The sequence below is a fragment of the Triplophysa dalaica genome, chromosome 7 (assembly GCF_015846415.1).
Source record: "Triplophysa dalaica isolate WHDGS20190420 chromosome 7, ASM1584641v1, whole genome shotgun sequence".
NCBI classification, from domain to species: domain Eukaryota; kingdom Metazoa; phylum Chordata; class Actinopteri; order Cypriniformes; family Nemacheilidae; genus Triplophysa; species Triplophysa dalaica.
In genome coordinates, this window is record NC_079548.1 from 13,400,797 (window position 1) to 13,419,350 (window position 18,554).

The 18,554-nt window shown below is 39.4% G+C and overlaps 1 protein-coding gene across 19 annotated transcripts in view; it reads right to left on the reverse strand.

Moving 5' to 3' along the window:
• Positions 1 to 18,554, reverse strand: part of cacna1aa (calcium channel, voltage-dependent, P/Q type, alpha 1A subunit, a) — a 75,006-nt gene that overhangs the window by 31,965 nt on the left and 24,487 nt on the right. For 11 of the 19 annotated variants that reach the window (XM_056752775.1, XM_056752786.1, XM_056752788.1 and 8 more), the window contains 22 exons: positions 18,301 to 18,507; positions 18,000 to 18,112; positions 17,591 to 17,703; positions 16,838 to 16,969; positions 16,560 to 16,632; positions 16,356 to 16,473; positions 16,207 to 16,274; positions 15,797 to 15,903; positions 14,584 to 14,634; positions 13,935 to 14,067; positions 13,327 to 13,832; positions 12,617 to 12,957; positions 12,400 to 12,535; positions 12,133 to 12,262; positions 11,964 to 12,023; positions 11,215 to 11,321; positions 4,877 to 4,888; positions 2,149 to 2,248; positions 934 to 1,094; positions 711 to 851; positions 429 to 630; positions 35 to 199 (listed from right to left, as the gene is read on the reverse strand). In XM_056752775.1, the coding sequence (XP_056608753.1) occupies positions 35 to 199; positions 429 to 630; positions 711 to 851; positions 934 to 1,094; positions 2,149 to 2,248; positions 4,877 to 4,888; positions 11,215 to 11,321; positions 11,964 to 12,023; positions 12,133 to 12,262; positions 12,400 to 12,535; positions 12,617 to 12,957; positions 13,327 to 13,832; positions 13,935 to 14,067; positions 14,584 to 14,634; positions 15,797 to 15,903; positions 16,207 to 16,274; positions 16,356 to 16,473; positions 16,560 to 16,632; positions 16,838 to 16,969; positions 17,591 to 17,703; positions 18,000 to 18,112; positions 18,301 to 18,507 (3,176 nt within the window). The remainder of the gene's footprint in view (positions 1 to 34; positions 200 to 428; positions 631 to 710; positions 852 to 933; positions 1,095 to 2,148; positions 2,249 to 4,876; positions 4,889 to 11,214; positions 11,322 to 11,963; positions 12,024 to 12,132; positions 12,263 to 12,399; positions 12,536 to 12,616; positions 12,958 to 13,326; positions 13,833 to 13,934; positions 14,068 to 14,583; positions 14,635 to 15,796; positions 15,904 to 16,206; positions 16,275 to 16,355; positions 16,474 to 16,559; positions 16,633 to 16,837; positions 16,970 to 17,590; positions 17,704 to 17,999; positions 18,113 to 18,300; positions 18,508 to 18,554) is intronic. The other 8 variants (XM_056752789.1, XM_056752784.1, XM_056752783.1 and 5 more) reach the window with 3 other exon arrangements.

Genomic DNA, 18,554 nt, shown 5'->3' on the forward strand with positions numbered 1-18,554 from the left:
TTGGGAAATGTAATAAAGAAAAGAACTGTCACACCTTCATCATAAGGACAATGGTGTTGAGGGCAATCAAGGCCATGATGGTGTATTCAAATGGAGGAGACACCACAAACTCCCACATGCGATACTGGAAGGTTTGCTTGTTCTGTGGCATATGGCGTGTCAGCGGCCTGGCGTTGATGGCAAAGTCTATGCAGGCTCTCTGTAAACAAAACAGATAAAATGTGTTAATAACAATATGAATAGCACCATATAAATGACATATTCTGTACGTCAGCACCATGCATGACAAATGAGCTGGACTGATATTTAGCTCAAACTTTTGAGTGATGATCATCTTCATCAAATCTAAAAAGTTTGGTTCCAACCCATTTCAAAAGATTTTTAAGAAGTTCTCAAGACATGGAGGAGGACTGCTCTACGTCACTTACCTCATTCTTTTCCAGACTATAGTCCTCCATCATCTTGTCTCCTTGCTCCTGGAATGTTATGATGATGAGAGCAACGAAGATGTTGACGAAGAAGAAGGGGAAGACCACGAAGTACACCACGTAAAAGATGGACATTTCCATCCGGTAACCTGGGCTAGGGCCCTGATTCTCGTAGGTCGCATCCACTGAATGTTTTAGGACTCTAGAGAGCGTTGGACATTTTAGAGCCCATTGTACATATAAACAGCGTTGCTTTCAGTAAGGTATTGAGATATGACTTACTGCGGCCACCCCTCTCCCGTAGATACGGTGAAGAGGGTAAGAAGGGCCCAAAGCACATTGTCGTAGTGGAAATCGTATTTCTTCCATTCCCGCTTCTGCGCCCTCACTTCATTATCTCTTTCATAGACCAGATACTCGCCCCTAAAGACACCATAATCATTTCAGAGAAACACAAGGTGACTGTTCATCATCCCATCGTGTGCGTTGGGAGGAGCTTTCATACCTGCAGTCTCGCTCAAACTCTTTAGATTCATCTGTACAGTAGAAGAATCGGCCTTTAAAAAGTTGTACCGCCACAACAGCAAAGATGAACATGAACAGCATGTAGACAATGAGGATGTTCAGCACGTTCTTTAGAGAGTTCACCACACAATCAAAAACCGCCTGAAAATAGACAAAACACAAAGAAGACAGAACTAATTCAATCCAGATCACAGAGTTGACCAGTTAAACTCCAAACAAATTTAAAACAACCCTGCTGAAAAAACAATAGAAACCCAACAGAAACCATCACGGAAATTCTAATGATTTCTTTTAGAATACCATTACAACCCAATAGCTTTTTCCATTAAAACCATTACAAACCATTCCTTTTTTGTAGTGTGTTTTGGGCATTATTCAAGTAGAATTTAACAATCCACCAATAGAATCCATCACACACCAGTAGACACTGTTACAGTTTCCATTAAAGCAATTCAAATCCCTTTAAAATTAAGGCATTATCCCTGCTAAAAAAAACCAATAAAAACCATTGAAGTAGTTGGTTTTAATGGTTTTAAAGGGATTTGTGTTTGTTTTAATGGAAACTGTTATGGTTCTACTTGTATGTGATGGATTCTTTTGGTGGGATGTTAAGTCCAACTGTAGTATATAACATTCTACCAACAGAATCCATCACCATGCAGACATTATTATAGTTTCCATTGAAACCAATTCAATTCACATTATGACCATTAAAACCATTAGATTTTCTATTGTGTTTTGCACATGGTTAGTGTTTTTTTAGCAGGGATGGCAGATGTTAACCAATAGAACACCATTAAATCCTATTGTAATAATGCCAAAAACACAATACAATAAGGAATTTGTAATGGTTTTAATGGAAAAAGCTAATGGGTCATTAAACCGTTGCTATATATTTTTTATTTATGCCAATAGTCAACTAAAACAACTTCTAAAATTCATGAATGAATCCAGACAAAACAATCAAAATAAGCAAGAATACAAACAAAAATAGTTTCAATAAAAGGTTCAAAAGGTACAAAAACACCAAAAATAAAGCTAACAACCAGCGTTTTTTTTACTCAATCAACTGAAACATACAAATAAATCCCTCAATCACAGTCTGAAAACAGACAAAACAATAATTGAAGGAAAAAATGTGTATGTCGAGACAAAACACAGTCCGTAAGCAAGCCAAAACAGAAACACACTGTACCTTCAGCTTGGGCAGACGCTTGATGGTTTTCAGGGGCCTCAACACTCTGAGCACACGCAGAGACTTGATGGTGCTGATATCTTTTCCCTTGCTGCTTCCCCTGCAGATGAACACCAACACAAGCCATAAACACAGTTAGACAGTGAAATGGCAGGAGGTGGTTGGCAACATGGGTAACTGATCTCGAACACACAATTTAGTTAGTAGCTCAGGCTGTTAAAACAATAAAACATGCCGGCCACATTTGCACATTTACTCTCAGGATTGTCATCAACATTTTTCATTGAGAATGGAGCCTGCTGTGTACAGACAAGCAAGCCCATCTCACACACCCAACACACGCTCAAAAGCTAGCTCAGTGGATGTAATATCCACTGTTTTGTCTTTGCCCATGCTGTAACCACCTTTGTACCTCATTTCTCAAATAACACCGTCCGGTTTCGTTGCATTGCCATTACATCAGCATGAAACGTAAACCAACAAAGCAGACTCAGGCATCCCCATTTAGGAAATGCCAAGCCAAACCTCTTTCTTTCTTTTTTTGGGGGGTTGTCCATTGGAAAACACAAAACAAACATTTAAAGGGTCGGAAAACACACATCCACTCAGCTTAAATTATATTAGCTCTGCCTCTATCATGAGAAGAATCATGTCACCTTCAAGATATCATAACGAAAGGCATTCTGGCCTATTTGCAGGTCATTTGGTACCACGACCTAGCCCTTTGACAGATGTGTGTACAGCTGTGGATGGGAGATGTGCAGCAAGTGACCAGCTAGCTAATTCAAAACTTTCATACTAAATTGTCTGAATAAGTTATGCAAACAGACTGTTGTAGATTGATTGATATCACAACCTTGAACAACGCAATGATGTTTTCACATGATTTCTAGAACTAGATGTTTGTATGTCTTTCTTAAATCTTCAAAATGTTTTAATTAGCTTTTCCTCAGAAAAAGCTTTTCTTTATAAAGCCAAATAGCTTTTCTGCCACCAATTTTGTATGAGACACACTTTTCAGAGTGCAATTATACCCGATATTATACCCCACCATTCAAAAGTTTAGAATCAAATACTAATTTATGTTTAAAAAATCTACATTTTAGAATAAGTAATTGAGAATTTGTAATTAATTAAGAATAAGCAAAGTCATCAAAACAACGGAATGTCACATAAGTAACTATTAGGATTATCTTTTGACTTTACATTTTCGCATTTTCAAAAGTCGCTTTGCCTAAAAATTTGCAACCTTTGGCACATTTAACAACCAAGTTCTTGAAGCCTCACCCTGGCATGATTTTTAAACCTTAGTGAAAGAGTTCTATTCTGGGCTTTTATTGGTTGATTCTTCCTCATTATTCATGCAAAGTTATTATGTTGAAAAAACGTTTTGTCTTCTAATGTAATAAATCATTAAACGGGTCATATGACACGGCTTAAACGAATATAAACGTTTGTTTTAGATGTAATGCAATGTGTATACACAAAATAAGTTAAAAAAATACTGTATATTTAACATACAGTTGATGTTTGTATCTCCTTTTTTCCCCGCCTCTCTGAAACACGCAATTGTTTTACAAAGATCATTGCTCTGAAAAGCAAGGTGTGCTATGATTGGCCAATTAACCAGTGCTTAGTGATTGGAATACTGCAAGCGTGTGATGGAAATGTAACGCCTCTTACCATGTTTGGAACATCAGGTTCCAAAGCAATTGTACTGTACAGGTACGCCCACCTTACTTGCGTATATATTTAGGCGGTCTCAGTCAACTCATACCACGAAACGACGTAGATTTGTAGGGGTGTGGTTACACCAGGCAGGTCTGGGGGAGCATTCGCTTTTAGATAGAATGCATATTTTGTTCTGACACTTAATTTTACGTTTCTAATACATGCATGGGCAACATATAACACACCAAAGACACAGAAAAACACGTGTTCGCGCCATATGACCCCTTTAAAGCTGTGACACGTCAGAGAAGATCTGGCCTTCCCAGCTGAGACTAGATTCTCACAAGCTTTTTTTTCTTTATTTATCATTGGAGTTTGAGTTTCTCTTAACAGGGCATTGTTTTCTGGCTTGCTCACCAGGAGACTATATTTATTAGATATTATTTAATACAATGATCTTGGTTGTTCTAAAAAATCCTCATTGTGGAAAGCGCTATATAAATGGTATTGAATGAAAGTATGGTTGCACAATAATATTTTTGCCTACAAAACGTATTTTAAACATTTAAGCATACCCCATCAAACTTTTTATGATCTTGACCATTTCACTGAAGTGACCCTAATCCTTGAACGGTAGTGTATACTGTATGGTATTTTCATCCGTGTTGTTTTTCCTGTGCTCTGTTCACCTCTTCTTTCTCAATCTCAAGGACTAAAAGCAATGCTCTAGATTTCCAGTGCCAGACTGAATGCTGCTCTCACAGCAGATGTGGTTACACACAGTCAAGCATCAGAGAAGTGACTGGTGCAGAGGTGACAGACCCCTCTACCCTATCAGCCACCAGGACTACACGAGTCATGGACAGTGTGTAAATGATTCTTAAACGGCTGTAGCCAGTTAAAACAAAAAACAGTGGCAGATCGATAGAAAGAGATGGTGACTTGCAGACAGACACAGAGACAAATCCAAAAAAGAAAGAGAGGAAAGCTGTGTAATAGGCAGGACAAGCATTAGGAGCAAAAGAGAGAGAGAGAAAGTGTGCGAGAGAGACATTACCCGGTGCCTCCGCTGTAGGTGTGAGCAGTTGAAGAGATGAGAGAGGAATCACACAGGCACACAGACAGACATGGGGGAGAAAGGGAGTTTGAAGGAAGAAATACATTAATATGAGACACAAATACATTGAAAAGAGATAAATAAATGATGCAAGACTGAATTATTAGACCTGTGCATGCCTGCACACACCCATACATCTGTTTTCACTTACCAATTTATATCACTTACAAAACTTTGATCAATACAAACTACACCAAACTACACCAGCAGGATATTATGGTATCACACATACACTCTTAAAGGTTGTGGATTTAAGTTTTGTAAACATGCAGTGCCATTCTGCTTGTGACTTCACTCCTATGGTGACAGCTTTAGCTGGAGATAGATGCCATGCCTCCTTCATGATCATCATGGCCAACAACAGAATGTCACATGACACAGTCATATGACCATAAGCACTTCACCTGCCGGGAAATGGAGACCTGAAGCTCTGCTGGAGTCTGAGATATATTATGGATCACAATGCAGTCCTAAATACCGAGGGTGCTTTTAAACTCTAAAGGTGCAATCTCTGATTTTTGATTTTCACTGTTTTATGTGGCAAAAGTTTCAGATTTGGGAGCGCAAATGTGTCAATAAGCCATGCGTCATCAGCCAATATATACTATGAAAAGTGGATTACTGATATAAAGCGAGAAGAATCCAACTGGTTGTGTGATCGGAAAATGTTAAGGTTAATCTATGTAATGTGTGAAAGTGCACCTTTAAGAAAAAAAATATTAATTTACAAATCCACGTCCAAATCCAGCACTAGAGACAATAAACCAGACTGCCAGCAGGCCCGAGTCTGCTCTCAGCTCAAGCAGTATAAGTCGAGGGTTTGTCAAATCCAGACACAACCTGTGTGGCGTAAACACCAAACATTCTGACCAAACATTTTTTAATTGACATTGTGCAACAGCACAACATACGTTGTCATCTCTTGTCATTCTGTAGAGATGAATCAATCATTAAAGAAGACTAAGATGAGTCAAGTACATTATCTATGAAACTAATTGACATGCCATATTTTTATCATGCCGTGCATCTGTCCTGTTGCAGTGTGTCTATATGCCAAACAATCTTAAAAGCCAAGCAGGGGTAGACCTGTCTGAAAGTGTACAGTACATGGGAATGCAAAGTGTACAGTAAATGGTCCACCAAGGAATATGCTGTAGTAACCATAATGAGAAAGTGAACTGAAGAACTGAAGTGTTGAGTCCCTTTATATAGTACATCGTTTCAGTTGTGGCTGGTGGAAGGTACAGTACAATGAGTTCTATCAAAGTATTCAGCCACTTGGATGTAATTACATTAGATGCATCTGTTCATTTTTGCAATTCTCAAGCAGATTTTAGTCAACTGTAGCAGCTATTTAGCAAAGTTCATTTCTGATCCTAAGGTCATTTCAGTGGCTGTATGAAGTCCTGGCAGAAAAAAACACACGTATAGTTTCTTCTCCATGGACATATAGCCGTGAGAAAAACTAAGAGACCATCCCAAATTTGAATTGAGTCATTGTGTCTAGATGTATTGTGTCCATTGCAGTCCAGTGTCTGTTGAATTTAAAAACAAACCTAAGGAGCAACATGAAGTCATCCAAAAGCAATGTGAAAGACTTGACAGCCTGACAAGACAGATGAAAACTGTTATCACATAAAACAATTTTTTTTTAACGTTTGCTAAATACATGTCAAATATTACTGTTGTATTGCTTAAGAGTGAGTGTAAACTAGTTTTCTTTATAGTATTTGAGGTCTGAAAAAATGCAGAGCATCGGTTCTGTTATTTCGACCTGTTTCTTCATTTTCTGTCAATAAATGCAGATAGAAACAATTTTTTTTTATTTGAAATTTGGGAGAAATATTGTAAGTAGTTCACAGAATTAAAAAATGACCGTTTTACCTAAACACAAACCTACAAATATTAATTTCAAATAAACAAAAAATTCTGTTGAAATGGTCTCTTTTTTTGTTCCACAGCTGTATTCCACTAAAATTGGTGTCTTTAAAAATGAACAACAAAATGTATACAGGTTTGAAATGACATAAGGGTGAGTAAATGATGACAGATTTTAAAAAAATGGGCTGAACTATCTCTTTAAATTGAAATTGTTTTGAGGATTTTGATCATTTTTATTTGATCTTTTATTCTAAGCAACTTAGAGTGCATTAAATCGTTACATGTCATTGATCAGTATGTGTTCTCTGGGATCGAGTCAGGAACAGGAACTTTGTGTGCCGGTATGTAAGTTCATAAATATTTCTGCAATTTGCTTCTTTTAAATCTGCAGTTATGCAGTTCAGAGCTCTCTCTGTCACACACCAGACAATAAATGACTGTATAATTGGAACTTGCGTTCATCAAAACAATGATAAACATGTCAATTGGACAGTGCCCTTCTATGAGGCGAGCGGTTTGATTGGCTGTAATCTCTTTACAGTTTTATCTTTCTAGGCGAAAACCCCATCCAGGCCTAAGTGATCTTAATTGTGTTGTCTTGTTTCGCTGCTGAATGAGCAGCTCTGCAGAAGGCATCTAAACCGCTATCTGTGTATACATAGACCCCTGTAAATACAATGTTGCCATGAACCACATTGCAAGTGAATTGAGTCTAATCTGTCGAGTATCAAAGCCTTGGTCCACTACAATTTCTGTAACATCAGATCATAACCATTTTATCTCCTGTAAATGACACTCTCGGGTCATTCAACAAATTGCATTTGAAGACCCGACGCAGAAGAGACACACACACACGTACACATGGACACAAATACGTATGTTAACACATGTAGGTGTCCACATACTGTAGAATGTACCAAGAGTAGATTGAGCTGGCTAAAGAACGAAATGATTTCGCCCTTGGCACGAGACGATCAGAGACAGACGATCAGACAAACAGATCAGGCTATAGAAGGAAAGGACAGGCGTGTGATGAGCAGGACAGGCAACAAGAGCAAACAGAGGAGAAAGAGAGAGAGAAAGAGACATTACCCCTCTCCTTCCCCACCGCCTCCTCCACTGTAGATATGTTGAGATGATCAGAGACAGGAGAGCAAAGGTGGAGCCAGAGACAAAGACACAAAACACAGACACGGACAGAAAAGGGCACGGGGAAAGAATGGGGGTTTGGAAGTAGGAAAAACATCAATATGAGACAGAGAGTAAAATCACTGGCCAGGTTCCTAGTTTGTTTTATATGTGGACACCTATTCTAGTGTGAACACTAACAACACAAAAACTAGTGAAATAAAATTAGAAAATAACATTTATACACATAGCAGGGTCTAAAATTAATAGTTTGAGACTAAATGTACAGCAAACAGGTGTGCTAACAAATTACATTATATACTATATATATATATTTATATATCATATATATATGCACTTAAATATAATTTAAAGAAGAACAGAAATCTGTATTATATATCATATATATATGCACTTAAATATAATTTAAAGAAGAACAGAAATCTGTATTAACCCTGCTTGTTTTGCCTAAAAAAGTAACTGGACAACAATTAATTTTGGACCCTGAATACAAAATACAATAGAAGCATGCATAAATACATACACAAATATGACAGATCACTCCCTGAAATTGAGTAAAAAGTTAAAACACAGACAGAGAGATAACACAGATTATAAAACTGTTCCCAGGCTCACAGCCAGGGGGCACCATAGTCACCCCAGAGCGCCTGCCCTTCTGAGATATCTACAGCTGTGTGGAGAAAGAGAAAGACAGGGAGGAAGAGAAAGGAGAACTCTAGCTATGATAGTAAGAGGTGGTGTGTTTTTATAAGGAATATGCATGCGAATCGAAATGTCACTAAATTACTCATGCAGGTGTGTGAGTGCAGATAGAGATGGGGTTGGGATTGATGGTCAAGAGGTCAAATCGTAGAGGAATTAAAAGCCATGCTGGAAGATTTTGCAAGTTTTTTAGATTCTTAAAATTGCTTTCTTGTTAAATTGTAAAGCTTTGTAGTTCTAGAAATATAAATGCATCAATAATCTAATGAAATAAAAATGTACAAATAAAAAGTACAATAAACATGCATCTTAAAAGGATAGATCCCCCAAAATTTTGCCGTCATTTACTCGTATTTCATTTCAAACATGTTTGACTTATTTTGTTCTGCAGAAAACAAGAAAATATATATTTTAAAGAATGTTGTTAACCGAACAACAGTTGTGCCCATTGACTTTTTTGTGTCTCTAAAATAGCAGTGAATGGGTGCTGCTGTTGTTCGGAATATCTTATATCTTCTTCAAAATATCTTATTTTGTGTTCTGCAGAAGAAAGAAGGTCATGCAGGTTTGAAATGACACAAGGCTGAGCAAACTATGACAGAATTTTCATTTTTGGGTGAACTATTACTTTAAGATTTTAAAACTAAATTATAAACATCTCTATTAATTCATTCACACCACATTTTCATCATTTTTTATTTTTTATAAAAACAAATTGGGATTCAATTCAAATCTGGCATCAGCATAATTTTTTAATTTCATGTGGTTTTGTTGCCTCTGATGTGGTGTGAACAGGTTTTATCTATATATTAAAGAGACAGTTCACTCAAAAATGAAAATTCTGTCATCATTTACTGACCCTCAGATTGTTCCAAAACTGTATAAATGTATTTGTTTCCCAAAGGAAAGACACAGAGGAAAATATTTGTAAGAATGTCAGTAACCAAGCAGAACTCATCCCCCATTTACTACAACAGTCGGAAAATAAATACTATGGGAGTTAATAAGGGTGAGATCTGTTTGGTTACAAGTATCCTTCCAAATAACAGAAATTTATACAGAATTGAAACAACCTGAGGTTGAGTAAACTATCACAGAATTTTCATTTTTGGTCGAACTATCCCTTCAACTTTGATTCTGATTTCATTAAATGGTACATGTATGTCATGTGCATGTCCACACAGCAACACAAAGTCACACAGGTTGCTTTCAAAAACAACACTGTCTGGAGTCATAAACGTTATGAGCCCTACACTGTGCTGCATAGGAATTTCAATACGGCAAAGCAAATGCATAGTTGTTCAGATACACATACGCATACACAGGGCTATATAACATTACCATTTCATTGCATTCAGATTCTGGTATTTTAGGAAGGAAAACCATTGATCTGGGTTCATATTTCTTCCATTCATGATTGCATTTCAGGTTATCTGCCATGCCGCTTTGATTCCCAGAATCCTCTCACATGCTTCTTACTCAGCCTGGATCTATAAACAGCATTTCACATGCATTTCTTCCACCTTTCTGACCTCTCTCACATGACAAGCTCCGTCTCAACCACAGACCTGGAACTGACCTTGTTCTCAGAAACAGAACCCGAAACATTGATTCATCACTCTTCTGATCATAAACCTCATCCTCACTGTTCATGCACTGTCTCTGAACCTGTTTGTAGACTTTGCAAAACCTCAATTTGCACATTTTACATGCATAATTGTTAGCCAATAAGCACATGGGGCTGTTACATAAGGTAATAAAAGGTATAAAAATAAAAACAATATAAGATATGGCACACTGATTTTGTTTTGCTTTCTTTTTTGTAAGTTTTTCCTTCATCTCGAGATGGGTTCCAGCAGGATGGGTTGCACAGAAAATAGAAAGTGTAAATACCTGAGGTGTGTGTGGCTGAATGCTCCAGAGAGGTCTGGGCACTAAAGGGTTACAGGTGCCCAGGTAGGGTCATCACCCTCATGGAAATGGGCCCAAGCGCACCCACAGGGGGCGTGGTGGGGCAGTGCATGGTGGGGCAGGGCAGGGAGATGAAGTGGGAATTACCAGAAGGGAATGTTAGACTATGTGAAAAGGGCAAAGGAGGGGAAAGTGAAGGAAGGAGTTATGGATATAAAATACACCAAAAACAAAGAACTCAGTTGAGGAAATGAGAGTAATGGGAAGAAAAAATAATGACACTGGTTACACTAGAAGATGTTTCTGAATAGAAACTGGTGTCAACTAAATGTGACACACTGAATTGGATACTTCCAGTGTAGACAGCTTTACTGTCTATCAAGGGAGTGATTTTGATTTTTATACAAAGACCCAGTAAAAAAACAGAGGTATATGCTGAATGAAAGAAATGTGTGAGAAATAGAGAGAGACAGCTGGGCTGTATGGGTAGCAGGCTGGCGCTCCAGGGTGGCAGAAAGCTGTGCTGACTGCACAGGCGTTTGACCTGTAGGGAGCAGATGGGGAAGGAGGCTGGGCAGCAGGCAGGGAAGGAGAGATGTGTGAAGCATGAGCGCTGGGGCCTGCATGACACTTACGTGAAGGCAAACGCCACCAGGGCACCACTAACCACTATAAAGTCCAGGATGTTCCACAGGTCACGGAAATATGAGCCTGGGTGCATGAGCAGACCTAAATCCACCATCTGAAACACAGAGGAAATGCTTACTCGAGATGTTGAACACATTGATTTCATTTGAAACCGTAATGTGACAAACCTTTTATCCAACATGTTTAAGTCAGTTGTGATTACAGAATAAAGATTTTTATTAGACCACTTCGGAAAATGCGAACAATGCTGGTCCAGAAGAACGTCCTGTTTCAGTTATTTAACACCACACAAACGTTTGAACAGAATCCAACCAAGAGAACAATTATAACCTCATTAAAATGTAAAACAAATATCTTAAAGATTTAAATGCATATGTAAAATGTTAAATATGACACCGTAAGCGCTGCTGCTCCAGTGTTTACGTCTTGCAAGTGGTCCTTTTTTTCAAGACTAAGCACACCCCAAAATCAATATGATGATATATTGCTAGAGTTGAGGATACCTCAGAAAATACAAATTTAATAAAAAAATCTCACTTTCAAAACTGTTTTATTTCTATTTGACTGTTTTAAGGTGGACCACTGCGCAATATTCTTACAGACATTCTGATGCCTGTAAAGTGAACCTGAAACCTATCAAAGTCAGATTATTGCATAGGATACAGTATAAATAGAATAGTATAATGTGTGACGTATTTTACTGATAATCATAGTATAGAAAGAATGTCTAATGTACCTTAATAAGCATCTCAAAGGTGAACACACCAGTGAAGACATAGTCAAAGTAACGCAGGACCTGAAAGACCGAAAGAGGAAGAGGGCTTGTATTTTAGAGAGAACATGACAAATATAGACTAAACCAGACAGACATAAATAGTCGATGTTGAGATGTGGTAATATCTCACATTGTTTCGAGGGGATTCGGGCCAGACAGGATCCTCAGCAGCAAGGGCAATACTGCTCATTGCGATGACCAACAGGATACACATCTCAAAATATCTGAGAGTGACGATATAGTGACACATCCTCCGAAACCTAAGGTGTACACACAAAAGGTTATACGAACAGCCTTGTAAATAACAAAAATCTGTAATAGTAAGGGGATTTAAAAGTAAAACTCCTGTCATCATTTATTCATTTATATGTCATTCAAACCTAAGAAATGGACTCACGGGTTTGTGGTAGATAAGATGAACATCGAGCTGTAGGGTGGCATGGGTTTAGGCCCACCATCATCTTTGCCATCATCATCATCATCCTTGGTATCTTCCTTCTTGGGCAGAGGCTCAGTGTTGGCGTTTCTATTGACTTTGGAGAGGTATGGAAAAAAACATTGTAAGAAAGACTTTGTGGAGCTTTTCTTAGGACATTTCAATGCGTTTCTCTCACCTTGCAGAATGGCGTTACGAGATGGAAACATGGGTGCCATGTCAACGGCAGTATACTCGGGTGTCATGCCCAGGTTACCAGTGCTGGCAGTATTAGCAATGGTAGAGGCAGGGTTGGTAAGGCTGCTCTCAGTGCCGGTATGTGCCATGCTGGCCGTGTGGGCACTGTTGGCAAGATTGAGCAGACTGTCATGCGGGGTGGAGTTACTGGGAGGTTGGGTGGCAAGTTTGTTGTTGTTCATGGCATTGTCCAAATCTTCACTGTATTGACTGTCCTGCCTGGACAGAGTCTTCTGAATGGGGCGGGTTGTGGATAGGGTGGGACCGCCGCTGTAACCATCCCTAGTGAAAGAGAGAAGCAAATTGAAAAAGTGTTCATTAGGGCAATATGGGTGGAGTTTAGAAGGAATTAACCTTGCACACTTAAAAACAGCTGTATGCAATTTTCACACCCTTTATTCTGATCTCGAAGCTGGTTTTAAAGTGCCGGTCTCTTTTTACAAAGCTGTTTACTGGGAATAGGGACAAAAAAGCATTAATTGTGTCAGGCAGGCTAATGGCCCTGTGTTGAGCCTAATTGCCTTAAAAACAATCTACCCTGTGGTTAGTAAACAAGGTTTTTGTACGGAAGTATCACGTACAAAAGGTTGCTGTTAAGTGAAATCACATCCCTATATGAAAACCTTTACCAAAATTTGTTCGGAAACTCACTTCCTGGCACGGTGTCGCACCCTCTCCCCTCTCTCTTTCCGTCCGTCGCCCTCATGTCGACGGCGTCTGTGTTTGCAATCTCCACCATCAGCATGCTCGCCATCAGGTCCTCTTTCCCTGCCCTTCCTGTGTCTCCTTCCTCCACCCTCTCCCTCCTCTTCTGGGGCTTTGCGATGTTGTCGGGATTGGCTGCAACGCTCTCCATGCTGATGTTTGCGGTGGGAACCTCTTACTTCAGCCTCCGCCTGCTGGTTCTCAGAGCCCAATAGACTTCTACGTGATCCTGTGGAATCTCCCCTTTCCAACCAGGGCCCAGATCCCCCACCTTCGTTCTCTCCATCGTTGAAATTGGGCTGCTTGTGAAGGAGCTGATGAGAGCGCTGCGGCTGGCCTTCGCCCGGCCGGGTTTTGTTGGTGTTGTTGTTGCGGTTCTCCTGAGGGTCAACGACCAGCGGCCGATCCAGGTGGGTCTTCGTGTCAGGTCGAATGTGACGGGAGTACGAGACCTGTGGATGCGATGACAGACATGAAGGTGAGAGGAGAAGTAAGGATGGTCAAGAAGAGCAAGGGCAGAGCAGGAGATGTGGGGGAAAAAATATTCTGCTCACCTTCCAGCGCTCTTCAGGCTCCAACTCATTGTAAAGAGCCTCTCTGCTGTTCATCAGGGTCTGCCTTCTCAACTCAACAGTGCGCTGCTCCCATACTGACTTACAACCTTTATTGTTCTTCTGTTGCTCCTTACTGGAGGGAAAACAAGAGAGAGAGAGATAGAGAGACTTTTAAAGTAGATCTTAGGTTGATAATCATCAAAAGGGTAAGGTGAGCTTGCAGCAGCTACCACAGGCAAAAATGCCCACCTACAAGCGACCAACTATAATTTGTTGGATGACTGAGGATGACTGCACCGCTTGAGTCAAACTCACCCACAGAACACACATATAAAGAACTACAGTATAGTCATTCTGGGAGTGAACACATCACAGGCGCCCAACCCTTGAAGCAAAGCATGTGAAGAGAGAGAGAATCAAGAGCTAGAGGGAGAAGAGCAGGAGGTGAGAAGCAGGATGAAGGAGAGACGAGGAGCCATTAACCCGTCCCATCCCACCCCGCGGTCTGCGATGGAGCGACCGAAGAACAGAGCAGGAAGCAGCAAACAGTACCGAGGTGGAGATGCACATGTTGAAGGGGCTGATGGGAAAAGAGTGGGAGATGTGGGGAGGTGTTTAAAAAACAGAAAGAGTATAAGTAAATAAATACCAGTCCAGAAAGTTTTCTGTTGCGTCGAGACGCTCAGAGCTTACTGTCACGCTGAGGAGGGAAACAGCATGTGAGAAACGTAGAAACATCAGAGTCTCTCATTCACATACTCTATATGACACATTTGAATGTGTTTGTATTGTTTCTGCCACATTCTGTTTTTTACAACAGTGTTCTCTGCACTTTATGTGTTGTGTATTGATGCTGGAAGGATTGTTGTCTTTTGGTTTTCTACAGCATCACACTTCTATAGATCATCCATCCTTCATGTTATTCTGATTATGATCATGCTTTATACTATTAAGATTTAAGGCAAAAAAAAATATTGTTTCTCTATTCAGGGAAAAATTCACAGAAAATATATTCACAGTATCACAGATACACACATATTGTATTTCGTCTGTGATTGTGAAAGAAAGTTGTGTATAGTTGTGAGAAGACAACAGATGAGCTGAAATGGTTGAATACACACAGAAGAACACAACCTCAGAGATGTTGACAAACTGCAGAAAAGAAGTCTGCTGATCTAAAGAGCAACTGCTCCAGGAGATCACATCTGTAGTTTGCAAAGGGGGTCAACATATTCATTTACATAAACATTAAAGCTATCATCTGTAACTTCGCCTCTGTTTTTCCATTTCTGTGTAAAACAAAACATGTCATGTTACTTTACATATCTATGTTTGTTGAAATCTTACATGACAGCTGAAATGAGAAATTCTTACTGAACTAACTGAACAGAACTGAACTATCAGTTGCTAACACTCTCCCAAATATCGTTAATTCTGTTCATCAGAACCAAGACATTTATAAAGGTTTGGAACAACTTTTGGGTAAATAAATGATGTCAGAATCTTTGTTTTTGGGTGGACTGTCTCTTAAAGATAATATAGTATGTGTGTTTGACCAAAAGTGCCTTTGTAACTATTTATTTGAAATAGTTTGAGAGAATCATCATACATGTGAATTTTCTATAGATTTTTATGAGAACAAAAATAAACAGTAACTAATTTTAGACCGAAACAAGAGAAATGTTAAACTCCTTTATTCAATCGTTTTATGTGTATATTTGTGTGTGGCTGAACAAAAAACAGCTACACAAACTCTTAAGAATTATATAACAAATATAAAAAGTAGACACAAGATTAGTTTGATATAGAATATGACAGCATGACAGAAAGTGAGAGAAAGGATAGAAGAGAGAGATACTCACGCTGCGATGGAGAGGTTGGCTGCAGATAGTGGGCTGACCTCAGCAACTTCCTTTGCCTTCTGAAGAGCCATCTTCTGATTGGCTGCCTGCTCTTCCTCCTGTTCATCCTATACATGGAAAAACGAATCATATCGCCTAAATATGATGTGTTCTGGTAGGTTGGAGTATAATGGATAAACAGTCTGAAAGAAATGAGCGTGAGAGAAACAAAGTAATTGAGAATGTTTACACTGAGCTGCAATTTCTGACTGAACCGACAGAACAGAAAAGAAAACAACAACTTACCCTTATTACAGGAAAAAAACGTCTTTGCTTTGTTTAACTTAAAAGTATTTATCCACGTTATCTTTTGTTGCTTTGGGAAGGAAAGATCTAAAATATAAGCTTGGTCTGTCTGTGCATGTGTTTACCTTAGTCAGCTCTTGCGCATTGGCCAGATTGTCCACAGCGATGGCCAGGAATACATTGAGAAGAGTGTCTGATCGCAGAGGGTTAAGGAAAATCACATTAATACCTGCATACCTGCATAAATTGCATGTCATTTTCCGTGTTTGGATACAGTTGCCAAAGAGCGTCAGAACAATGAAGAAGACCGAAAACACCATGCCCTTTCTGACTCCGCCCTGAGACTCAATCCCATCATACATCACCATGTTCCAGTCTTCACCCGTCAGGATCTAAGGTGCAAAAAACAATCTCTATCATAAAGCCATTGAAAGTTTCCAGAACAACCATACATCGACTGATAGGCACATGTGCTTACCTGAAACACTGTCATTATTGCAGCAGGAAACGTGTCGAAGTTTGTTGGTGGTGTGCCTGATTCAAAATTAAACCTGAGTGGAAAGATTTGTTGTTGTATTATTGGTACACATCTCTTAATGTAATGACCACAATGTCTTCTCTTCACTGTGTAAAAATAACTGGTGTATTTTTTAAATGTGCTGTTATGATACATTCAATTGTAATGACACATTTACCAAAGAATAACAAATTATATGTTTGCAATATGGAATCATAAGGGGTTAGTGTTGTACTGACTGTCCTCCAAACAGCTGCATGCCCAACAGAGCAAAGACTACGATGAAGAGAAAGAGGAGGAAGAGTAAACTGATGATGGACTTCATGGAGTTCAACAAAGACACCACCAGGTTCCTCAGTGAAGCCCAATACCTGAGAAAGAGAGAGAGAAGGAATGAAAAAAACGAAGATGTTTAATCCTTCTTAAGAAGGCCATGTTACAGGGCGAAGAGGGATATTTGGTTGAGCAGTCATTGGGTTACTCACCAATGTATTTAATTTATTCAATGCAAACAGAAACGTGAGATGGACCTTTTTTGTACATGTCAACCATCAATATCCTTAAAGTGATCATTCACACAAAAAAATAACCTTTTGTCATTATTTGTTTATTTGTTTTGTGTCCAACCAATGGAAGTCAATGGGGGTCAGTGTTGTTTGTCAAAATATCTTCTTTTGTGTTCTGCTGAAGACAATCATACAGAATGACATGAGGGTGAGTAAATAATTTCCCTTTAACCTAACATACTGGAGATCTTGTAATATACTGCTGAGTAGAACAAAGTAAAGGGCATACAGGAATCTTCAAAAACCTCCAGGATAGCCAAACAGATGAGATTCATGAATCTGTCCCGCTTTAACGTACACAAATGCAATGGATGTGCCAATGCATCTAAAGACACTTAAAAATACACACAATCCTTTGTGTCTGAACTATAACTGACAAAAAGTGAGACAGAGACGGACGTCGGACTCGAGACACGAGAGACTCACTTTGTCACTTTGAAGATCCTCAGTAACCTGAGAGCTCGCAACACACTGATCCCAAACGAGGTTCCTGGCTGGATCATAGCCCAGAGCACCTCGAAAATGCTCCCACAAATGACCTGTCCCACACACACAAAGACACGCAAATACATACAACACACACATTTAAAGTATATTCAAGAACAATAAGTCACGAAAAACAAAGCGCCTTGAACAATGGCCAACACTAAGACAGACTTGCTTCTCGGTGGCAGTGATTTATACACTCTTCAGTTACACAAACCAATTTTAGTAACTGTATCAAGATCTAAAAGAGGACCGAGCAGCTGCTGTAACGCTCAGGTTTCCCCAAAAGCGGGTTGATTGTGAAGAAGAAAAAGAAGATAAAGTACAATCAGGGGATTGAGAAACTCACAATGCAGTCAAAACAGTTGAAGGAGGAGTGAAAATAAGGCCTGGTTCCCAGCCCATACATCTTAATACACATCTCTGACATGAAGATCCCCAAAAAGATGAATTCAGCAAAGTCTGGATGCAGGAGCAGGAGGAAGAAGAAGGGAAAGAGCAAAACATTTATCTATTGTATCTATTAACTATTTTAGAGCACAGACTATGAAGACTTCAAAGATTTAAAATGAAGAAGGAAACTGATACGTCAGGCCCAAACTTTATGTGTGCCTACATCTTATTGATGAAATAATCGTGGACAGACTTACAGAGGAAATCTGAGAGCACGTCGGGCTGGTCATAATGCACGGCAGCTACGCACAATGTGTTGAGTCCCACCAGACACAGCACGATCCAATAGAACGCCTGCGATTTAACTATGCGCCTTATGAAGAATCTCAGTCGGCGCTCCTTTTTATGGAAGGAGGAGCCTTCCAGCCTGGAGCTCTTCAGACTGCCCCGTGCAAACGGAGAACCTGACGGGCGGAAGATAACATGAGTGCTAGAAAACACAAAATGCCCT